This window comes from Staurois parvus, unplaced genomic scaffold, assembly GCF_062004578.1.
Source record: "Staurois parvus isolate SC_StPar_1 unplaced genomic scaffold, SC_StPar_1.0 ptg001428l, whole genome shotgun sequence".
NCBI classification, from domain to species: Eukaryota; Metazoa; Chordata; class Amphibia; order Anura; family Ranidae; genus Staurois; species Staurois parvus.
The window spans coordinates 692974-711651 of NW_028319224.1; the positions used below are offsets into that span (position 1 = coordinate 692974).

The following is an 18678-nucleotide window of genomic DNA, read 5'->3' on the forward strand; positions in this document are numbered from 1 at the left end:
GGCCATTAGATGGAGCTAATGATCATAGGAAATGTATAGGAAAAACACTGCATTATTTCCACAAGATGGCGCTGATGGTCATAGGAAATGTATACTTATCTTGTGCTGTCACCAGCTCCAACTAGTGGCAATATTGAATAAGAACAATACTGCATTATGGCCACTAGAGGGAGCTGATGATCATAGGAAAAGTATAGGAAAAATATTGCATTACGACCACTAGATGGAGCTGATGATCAAAGGGAATGTATAGGAAAATACTGCATTATGGCTGCTAGATAGAGCTAATGATTGTAATAAATGTATGGGAAAAATACTGAATTATGGCCACTTGATGGAGCTGATGATCATAGGAAATGTATAGAAAAAATACTGTATTATGGCCACTAGATGGAGCTAATGATCATAGGAAATGTATAGGAACAGTGCTGCATTATGGCCACTAGATGGAGCTAATGATCATAGGAAATGTATAGGAACATTACTGCATTATGACCACTAGATGGCGCTGATGATCATAGGGACTGTATAGTAAAAATACTGAATTATGGCCACTAGATGGAGCTGATGATCATAGGAAATGTATAAGAAAAATACCGCATTACGGCCACTAGATGGAGCTGATGGTCATAGGAAATGTATAGGAACATTACTGCATTACCGCCACTAGATGGAGCTGATGATCATAGGAAATGTATAAGAAAAATACTGTATTATGGCCACTAGATGGAGTTGTTGATCATAGGAAATGTATAGGAACATTACTGTATTATGGCCACTAGATGGAGTTGATGATCATAGGAAATGTATAAGAAAAATACTATATTTATGGCCGCTAGATGGAGCTGATGATCATAGGAAATGTATAGGAAAAATCCTGAATTATGGCCACTAGATGGAGCTGATGATCATAGGAAATGTATAAGAAAAATACTATATTATGGCCACTAGATGGAGCTGATGATCATAGGGACTGTATAGTAAAAATACTGAATTATGGCCACTAGATGGAGCTGATGATCATAGAAAATGTATAAGAAAATACTGCATTATGGCCACTAGATGGAGCTGATGATCATAGGAAATGTATAGGAACATTACTGCATTATGACCACTAGATGGAGCTGATGATCATAGGAAATGTATAGGAACATTACTGCATTATGACCACTAGATGGAGCTGATGATCATAGAAAATGTATAGGAACATTACTGCATTATGACCACTAGATGGCGCTGATGATCATAGGGACTGTATAGTAAAAATACTGAATTATGGCCACTAGATGGAGCTGATGATCATAGGAAATGTATAAGAAAAATACCGCATTACGGCCACTAGATGGAGCTGATGGTCATAGGAAATGTATAGGAACATTACTGCATTACCGCCACTAGATGGAGCTGATGATCATAGGAAATGTATAAGAAAAATACTGTATTATGGCCACTAGATGGAGATGATGATCATAGGAAATGCTATACTTATCTGGTCGTCAGCTCCAACTAGTGGCCATATTGGGGTATTTTCCCAAACCATTCTAATTTTAATGAATGAAAAACATTCAACCGGATTAAACATGATCTATTAATTTTCGATGTTGTTCCCCCTCCCGTAGGGAATGAATGTACGCACACAGCTCAGCATTTGTTTTCTTTATATAAATGAGTTTGTATTGTACATTTCTGGACGAATGAGATGATGTTGTTTGGCCGAGCCATGCAGGAGAAGTCAGTGTGCTACTGAAAGTTATTATCTTCTTCCTTTTATCCCACCAGGATTCTGAGTTACAATTCTCTGCGCTGTATTCCTCCTCTGGCTTTTGAGGGACTGCGATCCCTGAGGCTTCTGTGAGTATGACTTTGTGTCTGTTGCGTTGGGTGTCCCTCCTGAGCCCGTGTTGGGCACGTTCGCCCCGTGCCATCAATGAAATGCTAATACCGATTATCTGCTCCAGGTCCGTCCATGGGAACGACATCTCCAGCCTGCCAGAAGGAATCTTTTCTGATGTCACCTCCCTCTCTCACCTGTAAGTATATCTGAAAGGAATGGAGCGTCTTATTATCTTCTATCATCAGAAATCTTCTATAACGAGGACCGGGGGCATGTGCAGATGGAATTTAGTCTCGTTTTCTGTAGACATATTTCTCCACATCACATAATGATCCCTGATCCCGGCACGTTCAGATCCCAAGCTTTATATATATAAAATACGATTGCAGAATCGCTCATGTTATACGATGCTGGCAAAGTGAATTGCTGTACAGTGAGGTGAGGGTATGAGTTGGATTCTATGTGTGGTGCCCACCAACTATTGGGTTGGACGGCGGTGGGGCTACTTGCTTGTCCAGAAAATGATTTGATCATTTATGAAGTTACTTGCAGATGCTACAAAGGACCTTATTATTGCAAAATTCCCCATTGTATAAGATGCTAACAAAGTGAATTGCTGTACGGTGAGGTGAGGGTTTAAGCTGGATTCTATGTGTCGTGTCCATCAACTGTTTGGTTGGATGGTGGTGGGGCTACTTGCTTGTCCAGAAAATGATTTGAGCATTTATGAAGTTACTTGCAGATGCTACAAAAGGACCTTATTATTGCAAAATTCCCCATTGTATAAGATGCTAACAAAGTGAATTGCTGTATGGTGAGGTGAGGGTATGAGTTGGATTCTACCTGTGGTGTTCACCGATTATTGGGTTGAACGGTGGTGGGGCTACTTGCTTGTCCAGAAAATGATTTGAGCATTTATAAAGTTACTTGCAGATGCTACAAAGAACCTTATGGTTGAAAAATTCCCCATTGTATAAGATTCTGGCAAAGTGAATTGCTGTATGGTGAGGAGAGGGTTTAAGTTGGATTCTATGTGTCGTGTCCACCAACTATTGGGTTGGATGGCGGTGGGGCTACTTACTTGTCCAGAAAATGATTTGAGCATTTATGAAGTTACTTGCAGATGCTACAGAGGACCTTTATGGTTGCAAAATTCCTCATTGTATAAGAGGCTAGCAAAGTGTCTGGTGAGGAGAGGGTTTAAGTTGGATTCTATGAGTGGTGTCCATCAACTGTTGGGTTGGACGGCGGTGGGGCTACTTACTTGTCCAGAAAATTATTTGAGCATTTATGAAGTTACTTGCAGATGCTACAAAGGACCCTTATGGTTGCAAAATTCCCCATTGTATAAGATGCTGGTAAAGTGAATTGTTGTATGGTGAGGAGAGGGTTTAAGTTGGATTCTATGTGTGGTGTCCACCAACTGTTGGGTTGGACGGTGGTGGGGCTACTTGCTTGTCCAGAAAATGATTTGAGGAGTTATAAACCAGTAGAAGAGGGCACGAGCCTTACGGTGCAGAATCGCCCATGTTATAAGATGAATTACTGTAGGGTGAGGTGAGGGTACGAGTTTGATTCTATGTGTGTTGTCCAGCAATTGTTGGGTTGGGTGGCGGTGGGGCTACAGTACTTGCTTGTATGGAAAATGATTTGAGGATTTATGAAGGTATTTGTAGACGCCACCAGGAGATTTTTTTCCTCAGAGTAACGTTAGAGAGAAGAAAGAAAGGAAAGTGTGAACTAGTAGAAAAGGACAAGACTGAGGAGGAAGAGGAGAGAAAAGGGGTAAGGAAGAGAGGGTTGGGGGTGATGGGATATAAGGGCCTAGTCACCAGCATGGTATGCATGAGCCTCACGGCTGCAGAATCGCCCATGTTATAGGATGAAGTGCTGTAGAGTGAGATGAGGGTATGAGTTTGATTCCATGTGTGGTATCCACCAATTATTGGGTTGGACAGCGATGGGGTTTGTACAGCTTGCTTGTCCTGAAAATAATTTGCAGATGCCACCAGGAGAAAGTGCGAAGCAGTAGAAGAGGGCAATAGTATGCATGAGCCTCATGGCTGCAGAATTGCCCATGTTATAGGATGAAGTGCTATAGAGTGAGATGAGGGTATGAGTTTGATTCCATGTGTGGTGTCCACCAATTATTGGGTTGGACAGTGATGGGGCTTGTACAGCTCGCTTGTCCAGCAAATAATTTGCAGACGCCACAGGAAGATTTCACCTTGGGAGTAACGTTTCTGTAATTGAACCACTTTTTACCGGATTCAGCCAAGTCCTTCAACAGTTTGTAGAACATCAGAGAGTGTTTAAGGTGTATTGCCCACATCACACGGCGTCTACGGCTGTTTTAGGATCATACGGGATTAAGGATCCATTTGTTTCTGTTAATTGCGGAGATTGGAAGAGGGCAACGGTATGCATGAGCCTCATGGCTGCAGAACTGCCCATGTTATAGGATGAAGTGCTATAGAGTGAGATGAGGGTATGAGTTTGATTCCATGTGTGGTGTCCTTTAATTATTGGGTTGGACAGCGATGGGGCTCATACAGCTTGCTTGTCCAGAAAATAATTAGCAGATGATACCAGGAGAAAGTACCAACCAGTAGAAGAGGGCAATGGTATGCATGATCCTCATGGCTGCAGAACTACCCATGTTATAGGATGAAGTGCTGTAGAGTGAGATGAGGGTATGAGTTTGATTCCATGTGTGGTGTTCACCAATTGTTGGCTTGTACAGCTCTCTTGTCCAGCAAATAATTTGCAGACGCCACAGGAAGATTTCACCTTGGGAGTAACATTTTTGTAGTTGAACCACTTTTTTACTGGTATCAGCCAAGTCCTTCAACAGTTTGTGGAACATCAGAGAGCGTTTAAGGTGTATCGTCCACATCACACGGCGTCTACGGCTGTTTTAGGATCATACGGAATTAAGGATCCATTTGTTTCTGTTATAAATTGTGGAGATTGGAAGAGGGCAACAGTATGCACGAGCATCATGACTGCAGAATCGCCCATGTTATAGGATGAAGTGCTGTAGAGTGAGATGAGGGTATGAGTTTGATTCCATGTGTGGTATCCTTTAATTATTGGGTTGGACAGCGATGGGGCTTGTACAGCTTGCTTGTCCAGAAAATAATTTGCAGATGCCACCAGGAGAAAGTGCCAACCAGTAGAAGAGGGCAATGGTATGCATGAGCCTCATGGCTGCAGAATTGCCCATGTTATAGGATGAAGAGCTGTAGAGTGAGATGAGGGTATGAGTTTGATTCCATGTGTGGTGTCCACCAATTATTGGGTTGGACAGCGATGGTTCTTGTACAGCTTGCTTGTCCAGAAAATAATTAGCAGATGATACCAGGAGAAAGTGCCAACCAGTAGAAGAGGGCAATGGTATGCATGATCCTCATGGCTGCAGAACTGCCCATGTTATAGGATGAAGTGCTGTAGAGTGAGATGAGGGTATGAGTTTGATTCCATGTGTGGTGTCCACCAATTATTGGGTTGGACAGCGATGGTTCTTGTACAGCTCGCTTGTCCAGCAAATAATTTGCAGACGCCACAGGAAGATTTCACCTTGGGAGTAACGTTTCTGTAATTGAACCACTTTTTACTGGTTTCAGCCAAGTCCTTCAACAGTTTGTAGAACATCAGAGAGTGTTTAAGGTGTATCGCCCACATCACACGGCGTCTACGGCTGTTTTAGGATCATACGGGATTAAGGATCCATTTGTTTCTGTTATTAATTGTGAAGATTGGAAGTGAATGGCGCCCTTTCACCTCCACCTGTTCTGTTTCCCTTCTCCGCTGCCTTTGTAGTTTTGTATTCATTGAGAATGTTTTGTGCTTTGGCTCAAGGGAGCGCAGCCAAACGGGTTCTGTCTTTTTTTACTCGATCTTTGTTTAATTTGGCGCACGAAAGTAGCTGCTTTCATGCTTAACAAAGACGATTCATCCAACGCCGCAGAGTATCTCCAGGAATTCTTTTCTTTACAGTGTGATTTATGACGGCTGAGCATACTGTGCCTCACAGCTGTTAAACAAAAGGGGAAAATAGCAGCCAGGAAGCTTTTAGGTGTTTGCAAATGTTAACACTGCCCTGAGCTATTCATTTATTTCCACTTGGCTGTTCCAGAGCGCCGCCTGCTGGAGCACTTCTGGTCACCATTCACCCGTCACGGATTGATACAAATTCAGCAATGAGTTTATGTATCCAACGTGATTTATTACTATCAGGCATTATATGTCCTGCGTTGTACAATAAAACCATCAGGCATTATATTCGTCTACATTGTACAATAATAACCAATATGTGAAAATAAAATCTAATGCTTAATATAATATAACCACAAATATAATATAACCACAAATAATAGCGCTCACAAAATAAAATAATAACGTACTAATAAAATATAATATAATATAATATAATGCTTAATATAAAATAACCACAAATAATAGCGCTCACAAAATAAAATAACGTACTAATAAAATATAATATAATATAATATAATATAATATAATGCTTAATATAAAATAATCACAAATAATAGCGCTCACAAAATAAAATAACGTACTAATAAAATATAATATAATATAATATAATGCTTAATATAACCACAAATAATAGCACTCACAAAATAAAATAACGTACTAATAAAATATTATATAATATGATATAATATAATATAATGCTTAATATAATATAACCACAAATAATAACGCTCACAAAATAAAATAACGTACTAATAAAATATTATATAATATAATATAATGCTTAATATAACCACAAATAATAGCGCTCACAAAATAAAATAACGTACTAATAAAATATAATATAATATAATGCTTAATATAACCACAAATAATAGCGCTCACAAAATAAAATAACGTACTAATAAAATATAATATAATATAATGCTTAATATAATATAACCACAAATAATAGCGCTCACAAAATAAAATAATAACGTACTAATAAAATATAATATAATATAATATAATGCTTAATATAAAATAACCACAAATAATAGCGCTCACAAAATAAAATAACGTACTAATAAAATATTATATAATATAATATAATACTTAATATAACCACAAATAATAGCGCTCACAAAATAAAATAACGTACTAATAAAATATTATATAATATAATGCTTAATATAATATAACCACAAATAATAGCGCTCACAAAATAAAATAACGTACTAATAAAATATAATATAATATAATATAATGCTTAATATAACCACAAATAATAGCGCTCACAAAATAAAATAACGTACTAATAAAATATTATATAATATAATGCTTAATATAATATAACCACAAATAATAGCGCTCACAAAATAAAATAATAACGTACTAATAAAATATAATATAATATAATATAATGCTTAATATAAAATAACCACAAATAATAGCGCTCACAAAATAAAATAACGTACTAATAAAATATTATATAATATAATATAATGCTTAATATAACCACAAATAATAGCGCTCACAAAATAAAATAACGTACTAATAAAATATAATATAATATAATGCTTAATATAACCACAAATAATAGCGCTCACAAAATAAAATAACGTACTAATAAAATATAATATAATATAATGCTTAATATAATATAACCACAAATAATAGCGCTCACAAAATAAAATAATAACGTACTAATAAAATATAATATAATATAATATAATGCTTAATATAAAATAACCACAAATAATAGCGCTCACAAAATAAAATAACGTACTAATAAAATATTATATAATATAATATAATACTTAATATAACCACAAATAATAGCGCTCACAAAATAAAATAACGTACTAATAAAATATTATATAATATAATGCTTAATATAATATAACCACAAATAATAGCGCTCACAAAATAAAATAACGTACTAATAAAATATAATATAATATAATATAATGCTTAATATAACCACAAATAATAGCGCTCACAAAATAAAATAACGTACTAATAAAATATTATATAATATAATGCTTAATATAATATAACCACAAATAATAGCGCTCACAAAATAAAATAATAACGTACTAATAAAATATAATATAATATAATATAATGCTTAATATAAAATAACCACAAATAATAGCGCTCACAAAATAAAATAACGTACTAATAAAATATAATATAATATAATATAATGCTTAATATAACCACAAATAATAGCACTCACAAAATAAAATAACGTACTAATAAAATATTATATAATATGATATAATATAATATAATGCTTAATATAATATAACCACAAATAATAACGCTCACAAAATAAAATAACGTACTAATAAAATATTATATAATATAATATAATGCTTAATATAACCACAAATAATAGCGCTCACAAAATAAAATAACGTACTAATAAAATATAATATAATATAATGCTTAATATAACCACAAATAATAGCGCTCACAAAATAAAATAACGTACTAATAAAATATAATATAATATAATGCTTAATATAATATAACCACAAATAATAGCGCTCACAAAATAAAATAATAACGTACTAATAAAATATAATATAATATAATATAATGCTTAATATAAAATAACCACAAATAATAGCGCTCACAAAATAAAATAACGTACTAATAAAATATTATATAATATAATATAATACTTAATATAACCACAAATAATAGCGCTCACAAAATAAAATAACGTACTAATAAAATATTATATAATATAATGCTTAATATAATATAACCACAAATAATAGCGCTCACAAAATAAAATAACGTACTAATAAAATATAATATAATATAATATAATGCTTAATATAACCACAAATAATAGCGCTCACAAAATAAAATAACGTACTAATAAAATATAATATAATATAATGCTTAATATAATATAACCACAAATAATAGCGCTCACAAAATAAAATAATAACGTACTAATAAAATATAATATAATATAATATAATGCTTAATATAAAATAACCACAAATAATAGCGCTCACAAAATAAAATAACGTACTAATAAAATATTATATAATATAATATAATACTTAATATAACCACAAATAATAGCGCTCACAAAATAAAATAACGTACTAATAAAATATTATATAATATAATGCTTAATATAATATAACCACAAATAATAGCGCTCACAAAATAAAATAACGTACTAATAAAATATAATATAATATAATATAATGCTTAATATAACCACAAATAATAGCGCTCACAAAATAAAATAACGTACTAATAAAATATTATATAATATAATATAATGCTTAATATAACCACAAATAATAGCGCTCACAAAATAAAATAACGTACTAATAAAATATTATATAATATGATATAATATAATATAATGCTTAATATAATATAACCACAAATAATAGCGCTCACAAAATAAAATAATAACGTACTAATAAAATATAATATAATATAATGCTTAATATAAAATAATCACAAATAATAGCGCTCACAAAATAAAATAACGTACTAATAAAATATTATATAATATAATATAATGCTTAATATAACCACAAATAATAGCGCTCACAAAATAAAATAACGTACTAATAAAATATTATATAATATAATGCTTAATATAATATAACCACAAATAATAGCACTCACAAAATAAAATAATAACGTACTAATAAAATATAATATAAAATAATGCTTAATATAAAATAACCACAAATAATAGCACTCACAAAATAAAATAACGAACTAATAAAATATAATATAATGCTTAATATAATATAACCACAAATAATAGTGGTCACAAAATAAAATAATAACGTACTAATAAAATATAATATAATGCTTATTATAACCACAAATAATAGCGCTCACAAAATAAAATAATAATGTACTAATAAAATATTATATTAATACCACCACCAAAATACATGTGTGAAAAAAAAAAATAAAGTTAGTTAAATAAATAAATAATCATTGGATCCTCATGAAAAAAAGTGCAGGCCCACTATGAGTTAAGTCCAGTTAGGTGCCTGTCACCTCTGGGACTTATCTTTATTACTTATATGTTGACAGGTTTATTGCACTCCCATCTGTGAGAGGAGAGACGCACACAGAGCAGCTATGCCTGCCCCTCCCCTCAGCTGCCTGCCCCTCCCCTCTGCTGCCCATTCACAGAAGCCTTTGTATTTTGTGAATGAGTTCACGTAATACAAAAGCTTCTGTGAATGGGCAGAAGGAGCGGAGGGGCGGGCACAGCATTTCCAGCGACTCTGCACTTGAAGGAACTGAGACCACATATACACAGAGTATAACTGGATATAACATTTATAAATCTGATCCAGGGAATATCTGATTGCCTCTCGGGGGATCAGGAAGGAATGGTTTTCCCCTGCAGGAGCAAATTGGATCGTGCTTTGCTGGGGTTTTTTTTGCCTTCCTCTGGATCAACTGTGGGTGTAGGATTATAGCTTTTTTTTTTTTTTAATGGTTGAACTGGATGAACTTTTGTCTTTTTTCAGCCAGACTAACTATGTAAGCACAGTGAGCAGCCTCGAAGTTATCTTCCTGGAGCACAATAAACCTGTAAGATGTGAATAACAGAGACAAGTCTAGGGGGCGGCAGGCACCTGGTTAGACTTACTTGGTGTGCCTGCAAGTTTTTACAAAGTAGCTGAAATTCCTGGAATTCAGCTTTAAATATAACCTTCCATTCACGCAGCATATGGTTTTGGTGGATCATTCCAAAAGCTGAGAGTCCTTCACAGATCTGTAACCCGTTGAACGGCTCGCTCTAACCAGTATTGTTTGGGGGATTTCTCTTTTGTTAGAGCGATCGGCGCCAACCCTCTGTACTGCGACTGCAACCTGCGCTGGCTGTCAAATTGGGTGAAGACCGGTTACAAGGAGCCTGGCATTGCCCGCTGTACGGGGCCCCCGGAGATGGACGGGAAGCTGCTTCTCACCACACCAGCCAAGAAGTTTGAATGCACAGGTAGTGACATTCCCATCTGTTCTCACTATGGCTTTTCCCATGAATTTTGCTTCAGGGCTCATACACAATGAAGGAGGTTGATATGTTAATCTGTGCATGAAAATGCTGTATTTCAGTATAAAAAAACGTAGCAGTGATCACTACGGCTCCTTCACACTTAGACTCAACGGGGGGGGGGGGAATTAACAAAGCTTCCTTCATCATTATAATGGTGCGGGAAACTGGTGGAGTGGCGCGCGCCACGTTATAAAAGCAGATTTCAGAGTGAAAAAGAAACTGGCACCAATTCCGTAACTAAATTAACGAAGAGATGACTGTGGTCTTCAACGCAGGAAGATGACGTAGATCCCCGCCATATTGGACCTGGGGTATGGGATGGGAAGTGTATGCCGGTGTCCTGGCACACAGCGCACATGCCTCTCTTGACCTGTGCAGGGAGCAAATCACATGGGCAGAGACTGCATGAAGGCAGATAAAGCTGCTTTCTTGCTTATATGCACAGCAAATGCAGGGTTAAAGGGATACTTAAGTCTTGTTTTTTTGTTTATTAAATAACAAACATCTCATACTTACCTGCTCTGTGCAATGGCTTTGCACAGAGCAGCCTGGATCCTCCTCTTCTTGGGTCTTCCATTGTGGCTCTTGGCCCCTCCCTCCTTTCGAGTGCCCCCAGAGTAGTTTGCTGTGGGGACACCCAAGCAGCCCCGCCCCCTCCCTTTCCTGATTGCCTCACCAGCTGTGATTGATGGCAGTATGAACCAATGGCTCTCGCTGCTGCTTCAGCTAAGAACCAAGGCTCTCGTGGACATCACTGGGTCGGGTTGGGGCTCAGGTTAAGTGTTAGGGGGAGCTGGGGAGGCTGCTACACTCAGAAGGTTTTTTGCCCTCATGCATAGAATGCATGAAGGTAAAAAAACCTGGAGCCTTTAGAACCACTTTAACAGCCTTTTTTCTCACTCTCAGCTGAGCAAGGGGGAGGGGTGGGGTGGGTAGAGAAAGCTGGAAAAAGCAGCTCCAGCTCTCCTGCTGTGCCATGTTGGGTGCAGATATGGCATAGAAAACACAGCAGAAAGGTCTTCATGGGAGGAGGGGCTTTCTCAGCTAAGCACACCCTCCTGGCTGCATGCCTGAGCTATGCGCGGATGGATCCCAGGAAGTAAATGCCACATGAATCATCTGCCCTTGTAGTCTCAAGGCACTTTTTGAATAGCACTTATTTATTTACAAGAACTTCACTGCACGTGTGTTGTTTGTTTTTTTATGTTGTGCAGAGACAGATGTCGGGGAGAGGTTCTGTCTCTTCCCATCTGGAAGGATCTCTGATTGGGAGAGCTCCTCACCTAGTACTTGCAGAACCAGCTTTGGCTTGTCCCTCAGAAGTCGAGTCTACCTGGCTAAGGCCTAGGTAGACAATAGCATTCCTCAGGCAGGAGCCCTGATGTCGGGGGGGAGATTCTGTCTCTTTCCATCTGGAGGGGTCTCTCATTGGGAGAGGTCCTCACCAAGTACTTGCAGAACCAGCTTTGGCCTGTCCCTCAGGAGTCGAGTCTACCTGGCTTCGGCCTAGGTAGACAATAGCATTCCTCAGGCAGGAGCCCTGATGTCGGGGGGGAGATTCTGTCTCTTTCCATCTGGAGGGGTCTCTCATTGGGAGAGGTCCTCACCAAGTACTTGCAGAACCAGCTTTGGCCTGTCCCTCAGGAGTCGAGTCTACCTGGCTTCGGCCTAGGTAGACAATGGCGTTCCTCTGTCAGGAGCCCTGATGTGGGGGGGGGATGTTTTGTCTCTTCTCATCTGGAGGGGTCTCTGATCGGGAGAGCTCCTCACCAAGTACTTGCAGAACCAGCTTTGGCCTGTCCCTCAGGAGTCGAGTCTACCTGGCTTCGGCCTAGGTAGACAATGGCGTTCCTCTGTCAGGAGCCCTGATGTCCCCCTTACGTCGAAGTTCCCTCTACATCAGAGTCCCCATCAAAGTCCCCATAACATCGGAGTTCCCCTTACATTAGGGTCCTCATTAAAGCCCCCCTAATATTGGAGTTCCCCCTACATCAGGATCAACATCAAAGTCCCCCTTACACGGGAATTCCCCCTACATCAGGGTCCCCATCAAAGCCCCCCTAACATCAGAGTTCCCCCTACATTAGTGTCCCTATCAAAGTTACACTTACATCTGAGTTCCCCCTGCATGAGGGCCCCCATCAAAGTCCCCCTTTCATCAGAATTCCCCCTACATCAGGGTCCCCATCTACGTCCTCCCTCCCCTTACATCAGAGTTCTGCTTACATCAGAGTCACCCCTTACATAATAAAAGTATACTGTACCTGGAATCTCCACCTTCCTTTATTAGATCCGCCCCTACCATTGTAAGAGGAAGAGGCGTGCTTTCCAATGTTAAAAGTAGACAGTTTATAATTGTGATCAATGTGATTGGTCATCAAAGAGATGTCAAGGTACAGAGCTGCTTGGATCAGCTCTGTACACTGTGTCTGTGAACCAAACTGTCCGAGAAAGGCCCAGTTCACAGCTATTACTGGGGGCAAGAAAAATGCAAAGGCTGACTGCCCCCCCCCCCCCTCCACAAGCTTCCATTATGAAGCGTCCATCTCCTTCCTAGCTGTTGTCAGGTTGGCTGTGGTGGGAGGGGAGTGGGTGGCAGTTCGGACCTTATAGCTAGGAATAGGGAGCACCTAGAAACATGGGACAAACTACTACATGTCCAGTAGGGGGCAGAATAGTAAAAAAAAAAACTAAATATAATGAAACCCGAAGGGCAGTGTGGCCTGAAGCGGCATGAAGTAAGGCGCTCACAAACAGAGCTCCATTCACGGTCCTGCAGGTGTTTTTGCCTCATTTGCTCAGCCTGCCATTCTCAAGGAATCTCCTCCACCTGTCCACTATGTCTCCAAGCCGTCTCTCAGCTTGACAAATTCTAGTGGCAAGACAAGGAAAAAATGATGGCAGACCGCCCTCACCTGATCTGGAGCAGCCGACTGCCAACACGAGTAAGGTACTTGATGCCATCTCCTCTTGTCAAGCTGCGCTCACTTCCAAGATAGAAGAGGTGAAGATGGACATTCCACTTATCTGCCAGGACCTCCATAAGCTCCAGGACAGGGTCACTGAATCTGAGCCCCAGCCAGGGCTGGACCTAACCAGTCCGGTGTGGGGTTGCAGTAAAAACTGTCAGTGAGGCAAAGGATGGGTGGTCAGCAGGACAGAGGACAGGGTCACTGCTGGCAGAGCATAGGACAGGGATCACTGCTGGCAGGGCAGAGGATAGGAGTCACTGCTAGCAGGGCAGAGGACAGGGGTCACTGCTGGCAGGGCAGAGGACAGGGGTCACTGCTGGCAGGGCAGAGGACAGGGGTCACTGCTGGCAGGGCAGAGGACAGGGGTCACTGCTGGCAGGGCAGAGGACAGGGGTCACTGCTGGCAGGGCAGAGGACAGGGGTCACTGCTGGCAGGGCAGAGGACAGGGGTCACAGCTTGTAGGGCAGAGGACAGGGGTCACTGCTTGCAGGGCAGAGGACAGGGGTCACTGCTTGCAGAGCAGAGGACAGGAGTTGCTACTGGCAGGGCAGAGGACAGGGGTTGCTACTGGCAGGGTAGAGGACAGGGGTCGCTGCTGGCAGGGCAGAGGACAAGGGTCACTGCTGGCAGGGCAGAGGACAGGGGTCGCTACTGGCAGGGCAGAGGACAGGGGTCGCTGCTGGCAGGGCAGAGGACAGGAGTCTCTGCTGGCAGGGCAGAGGACAGGAGTCTCTGCTGGCAGGGCAGAGGACAGGAGTCTCTGCTGGCAGGGCAGAGGACAGGAGTCTCTGCTGGCAGGGCAGAGGACAGGAGTCTCTGCTGGCAGGGCAGAGGACAGGAGTCTCTGCTGGCAGGGCAGAGGACAGGAGTCTCTGCTGGCAGGGCAGAGGACAGGAGTCTCTGCTGGCAGGGCAGAGGACAGGAGTCTCTGCTGGCAGGGCAGAGGACAGGAGTCTCTGCTGGCAGGGCAGAGGACAGGAGTCTCCGCTGGCAGGGCAGAGGACAGGAGCCTCCGCTGGCAGGGCAGAGGATAGGGGTCACTGCTGGCAGGGCAGAGGACAGGGGAACAGCTCATTCTTTCATCCCTGCACTGCACACAGCCTGGGCACAGGCAGCAGAGCTCCTCCTCTCCACACAATGCACAATGAGATCAGTATAGTGTCCGTCAAGAGCAGTATAATGTCAAACTAGGGTGGTAAAGTATCAGATTAGGGTGGTATTGTGTCAATTTAGGGCAACATTGTGGCAGGTTAGGGTTGGCTTTGGGGTGGGGGGGAACAACTAAAACCTGGGGGGACATAGCCCACCCCACTAACCCACTAGATCTGGCCATGGACTCAGCTGAGCCAGGTGCAGGATGCTCTACCCCTGCTATTGGACTCGTCTTTGCGGATGCAACAGCAGCTTCCCCAGCTGCCTGAAGAACAGATCATGGTGCAGCAATCATAGATTCATCAGTCTCCAAACGGGTGTGAAGGACTTTGACCTGGCTTGTTTTCTAGCAAACCTGCTTATGGCAGGACTGCCTTCTCCACCTCATTTGTGGTGGCCCACCATGTGGTGGCTCAACAACCACCTCCGGGGTGTACCGTCTCACACTTTTATCACAAAACTTCTCAAGTACAGGGACCGAAACTCGATCCTCCACCTATCCAGGGAAAAGGGCAATAACGAGGTGAAGACAGCCTTATTCCGAGATTTCTTGGCAGAGATCCCACTTTATGGATGCCAAATGACATCTACGACTATGACAAACAAATATGCTGTACCCTGCTTGTCCATGGGTAGTAGGTGAGCACGAGTCATCATCTTTGATGGCCCCAAGGCTGCAACCACCTGACTGGAGCAGAGGGCAACTAACAGTACCTACCGGCCATACGTCTTACCGTTGGTACCCTTCTAATGCAGAACATGGGTCTGCTGGCCTTTTCTGCCTCATCCAAGAGAGTATCCTCCATCTTGCCGTGTGTCCTGCCAAACCCAGTCCTTACACTTCTGTTTGAAAAGCCAAACTTGAAGGAGCTCTTAAAGCTCCTTCAGCTTTTGTTTTTAATGGCCACCATTGCTGTGCGCGGGCTGCAGGACCTTCTTGTAACATTCATAGCATTCCAGTAACTTTGTGCTGCCTCCTAATGCGCTCTGCCGCCATGATGCATTTTTTTTTTCTCCAGTCCAGCCACCATACCATACCATTGGTACCCTTCTAATGCAGAACCTTGGGTCTGCTGTCCTTTGCTGCCTCATCCTACAGCGTATCCTCCATCTTGCCATGTGTTATGCCAAACCCAGTCCTTACACTTCTGTTTGAAAAGCCAAACTTGAAGGAGCTCTTAAAGCCCCTTCAGCTTTTGTTTTTAATGGCCACCATTGCTGTGCGCGTGCTGCAGGACCTTCTTGTAACATTCATAGCATTCCAGTAACTTTGTGCTGCCTCCTAATGCGCTCTGCCGCCATGATGCATTTTTTTTTTCTCCAGTCCAGCCACCATACCATACCATTGGTACCCTTCTAATGCAGAACCTTGGGTCTGCTGTCCTTTGCTGCCTCATCCTACAGCGTATCCTCCATCTTGCCATGTGTTATGCCAAACCCAGTCCTTACACTTCTGTTTGAAAAGCCAAACTTGAAGGAGCTCTTAAAGCCCCTTCAGCTTTTGTTTTTAATGGCCACCATTGCTGTGCGCGTGCTGCAGGACCTTCTTGTAACATTCATAGCATTCCAGTAACTTTGTGCTGCCTCCTAATGCACTCTGCCGCCATGATGCATTTTTTTTTTCTCCAGTCCAGCCACCATATCATACCATTGGTACCCTTCTAATGCAGAACATGGGTCTGCTGGCCTTTTCTGCCTCATCCTAGAGCGTATCCTCCATCTTGCCATGTGTCCTGCCAAACCCAATCCTTACACTTCTGTTTTGAAAAGCAAAATTTGAAAGAGCTCTTAAAGCCCCTTCAGCTTTTGTTTTTAATGGCCACCAATGCTGTGCGCGTGCTGCAGGACCTTCTTGTAACATTCATAGCATTCTAGTAACTGTGCTGCCTCCTAATAGGCTCTGCTGCCATGATGCATTTTTTTTTTCTCCAGTCCAGCCACCATACCATACCATTGGTACCCTTCTAATGCAGAACATGGGTCCGCTGGCCTTTTCTGCCTCATCCTAGAGCGTATCCTCCATCTTGCCATGTGTCCTGCCAAACCCAGTCCTTACACTTCTGTTTGAAAAGCCAAACTTGAAGGAGCTCTTAAAGCTCCTTCAGCTTTTGTTTTTAATGGCCAACATTGCTGTGCGCGTGCTGCAGGACCTTCTTGTAACATTCATAGCATTCCAGTAACTTTGTGCTGCCTCCTAATGCACTCTGCCGCCATGATGCATTTTTTTTTTCTCCAGTCCAGCCACCATATCATACCATTGGTACCCTTCTAATGCAGAACATGGGTCTGCTGGCCTTTTCTGCCTCATCCTAGAGTGTATCCTCCATCTTGCCGTATGTCCTGCCAAACCCAATCCTTACACTTCTGTTTTGAAAAGCAAAATTTGAAAGAGCTCTTAAAGCCCCTTCAGCTTTTGTTTTTAATGGCCACCAATGCTGTGCGCGGGCTGCAGGACCTTCTTGTAACATTCATAGCATTCTAGTAACTGTGTTGCCTCCTAATAGGCTCTGCTGCCATGATGCATTTTTTTTTCTCTGGTCCAGCCACCATACCATACCGTCGGTACCCTTCTAATGCAGAACATGGGTTCGCTGGCCTTTTCTGCCTCATCCTAGAGCGTATCCTCCATCTTGCCGTGTATCCTGCCAAACCCAGTCCTTACACTTCTGTTTGAAAAGCCAAACTTGAAGGAGCTCTTAAAGCTCCTTCAGCTTTTGTTTTTAATGGCCACCATTGCTGTGCGCGGGCTGCAGGACCTTCTTGTAACGTTCATAGCATTCCAGTAACTTTGTGCTGCCTCCTAATGCGCTCTGCCGCCATGATGCATTTTTTTTTTCTCCAGTCCAGCCACCATACCATACCATTGGTACCCTTCTAATGCAGAACATGGGTCCGCTGGCCTTTTCTGCCTCATCCTAGAGCGTATCCTCCATCTTGCCATGTGTCCTGCCAAACCCAGTCCTTACACTTCTGTTTGAAAAGCCAAACTTGAAGGAGCTCTTAAAGCTCCTTCAGCTTTTGTTTTTAATGGCCACCATTGCTGTGCGCGTGCTGCAGGACCTTCTTGTAACATTCATAGCATTCCAGTAACTTTGTGCTGCCTCCTAATGCGCTCTGCCGCCATGATGCATTTTTTTTTTCTCCAGTCCAGCCACCATACCATACCATTGGTACCCTTCTAATGCAGAACATGGGTCCGCTGGCCTTTTCTGCCTCATCCTAGAGTGTATCCTCCATCTTGCCGTATGTCCTGCCAAACCCAATCCTTACACTTCTGTTTTGAAAAGCAAAATTTGAAAGAGCTCTTAAAGCCCCTTCAGCTTTTGTTTTTAATGGCCACCAATGCTGTGCGCGTGCTGCAGGACCTTCTTGTAACATTCATAGCATTCTAGTAACTGTGCTGCCTCCTAATAGGCTCTGCTGCCATGATGCATTTTTTTTTCTCTGGTCCAGCCACCATACCATACCGTCGGTACCCTTCTAATGCAGAACATGGGTCCGCTGGCCTTTTCTGCCTCATCCTAGAGCGTATCCTCCATCTTGCCGTGTATCCTGCCAAACCCAGTCCTTACACTTCTGATGCAAAAGTCAAACTTGAAGGAGCTCTTAAAGCCCCTTCAGCTTTTGTTTTTAATGGCCACCATTGCTGTGCGCGTGCTGCAGGACCTTCTTG

At 41.3% G+C, this 18678-nt stretch overlaps 1 protein-coding gene across 1 annotated transcript in view; it reads left to right on the top strand.

The window, feature by feature from the left end:
• The window catches only part of SLIT1 (slit guidance ligand 1), a 615356-nt gene that overhangs the window by 506869 nt on the left and 89809 nt on the right, over nucleotides 1-18678 (top strand). Inside the window, exons 24-26 of the mRNA XM_089662084.1 lie at nucleotides 1780-1851; nucleotides 1959-2030; nucleotides 10660-10823. Of these exons, the coding sequence (XP_089518210.1) occupies nucleotides 1780-1851; nucleotides 1959-2030; nucleotides 10660-10823 (308 nt within the window). The remainder of the gene's footprint in view (nucleotides 1-1779; nucleotides 1852-1958; nucleotides 2031-10659; nucleotides 10824-18678) is intronic.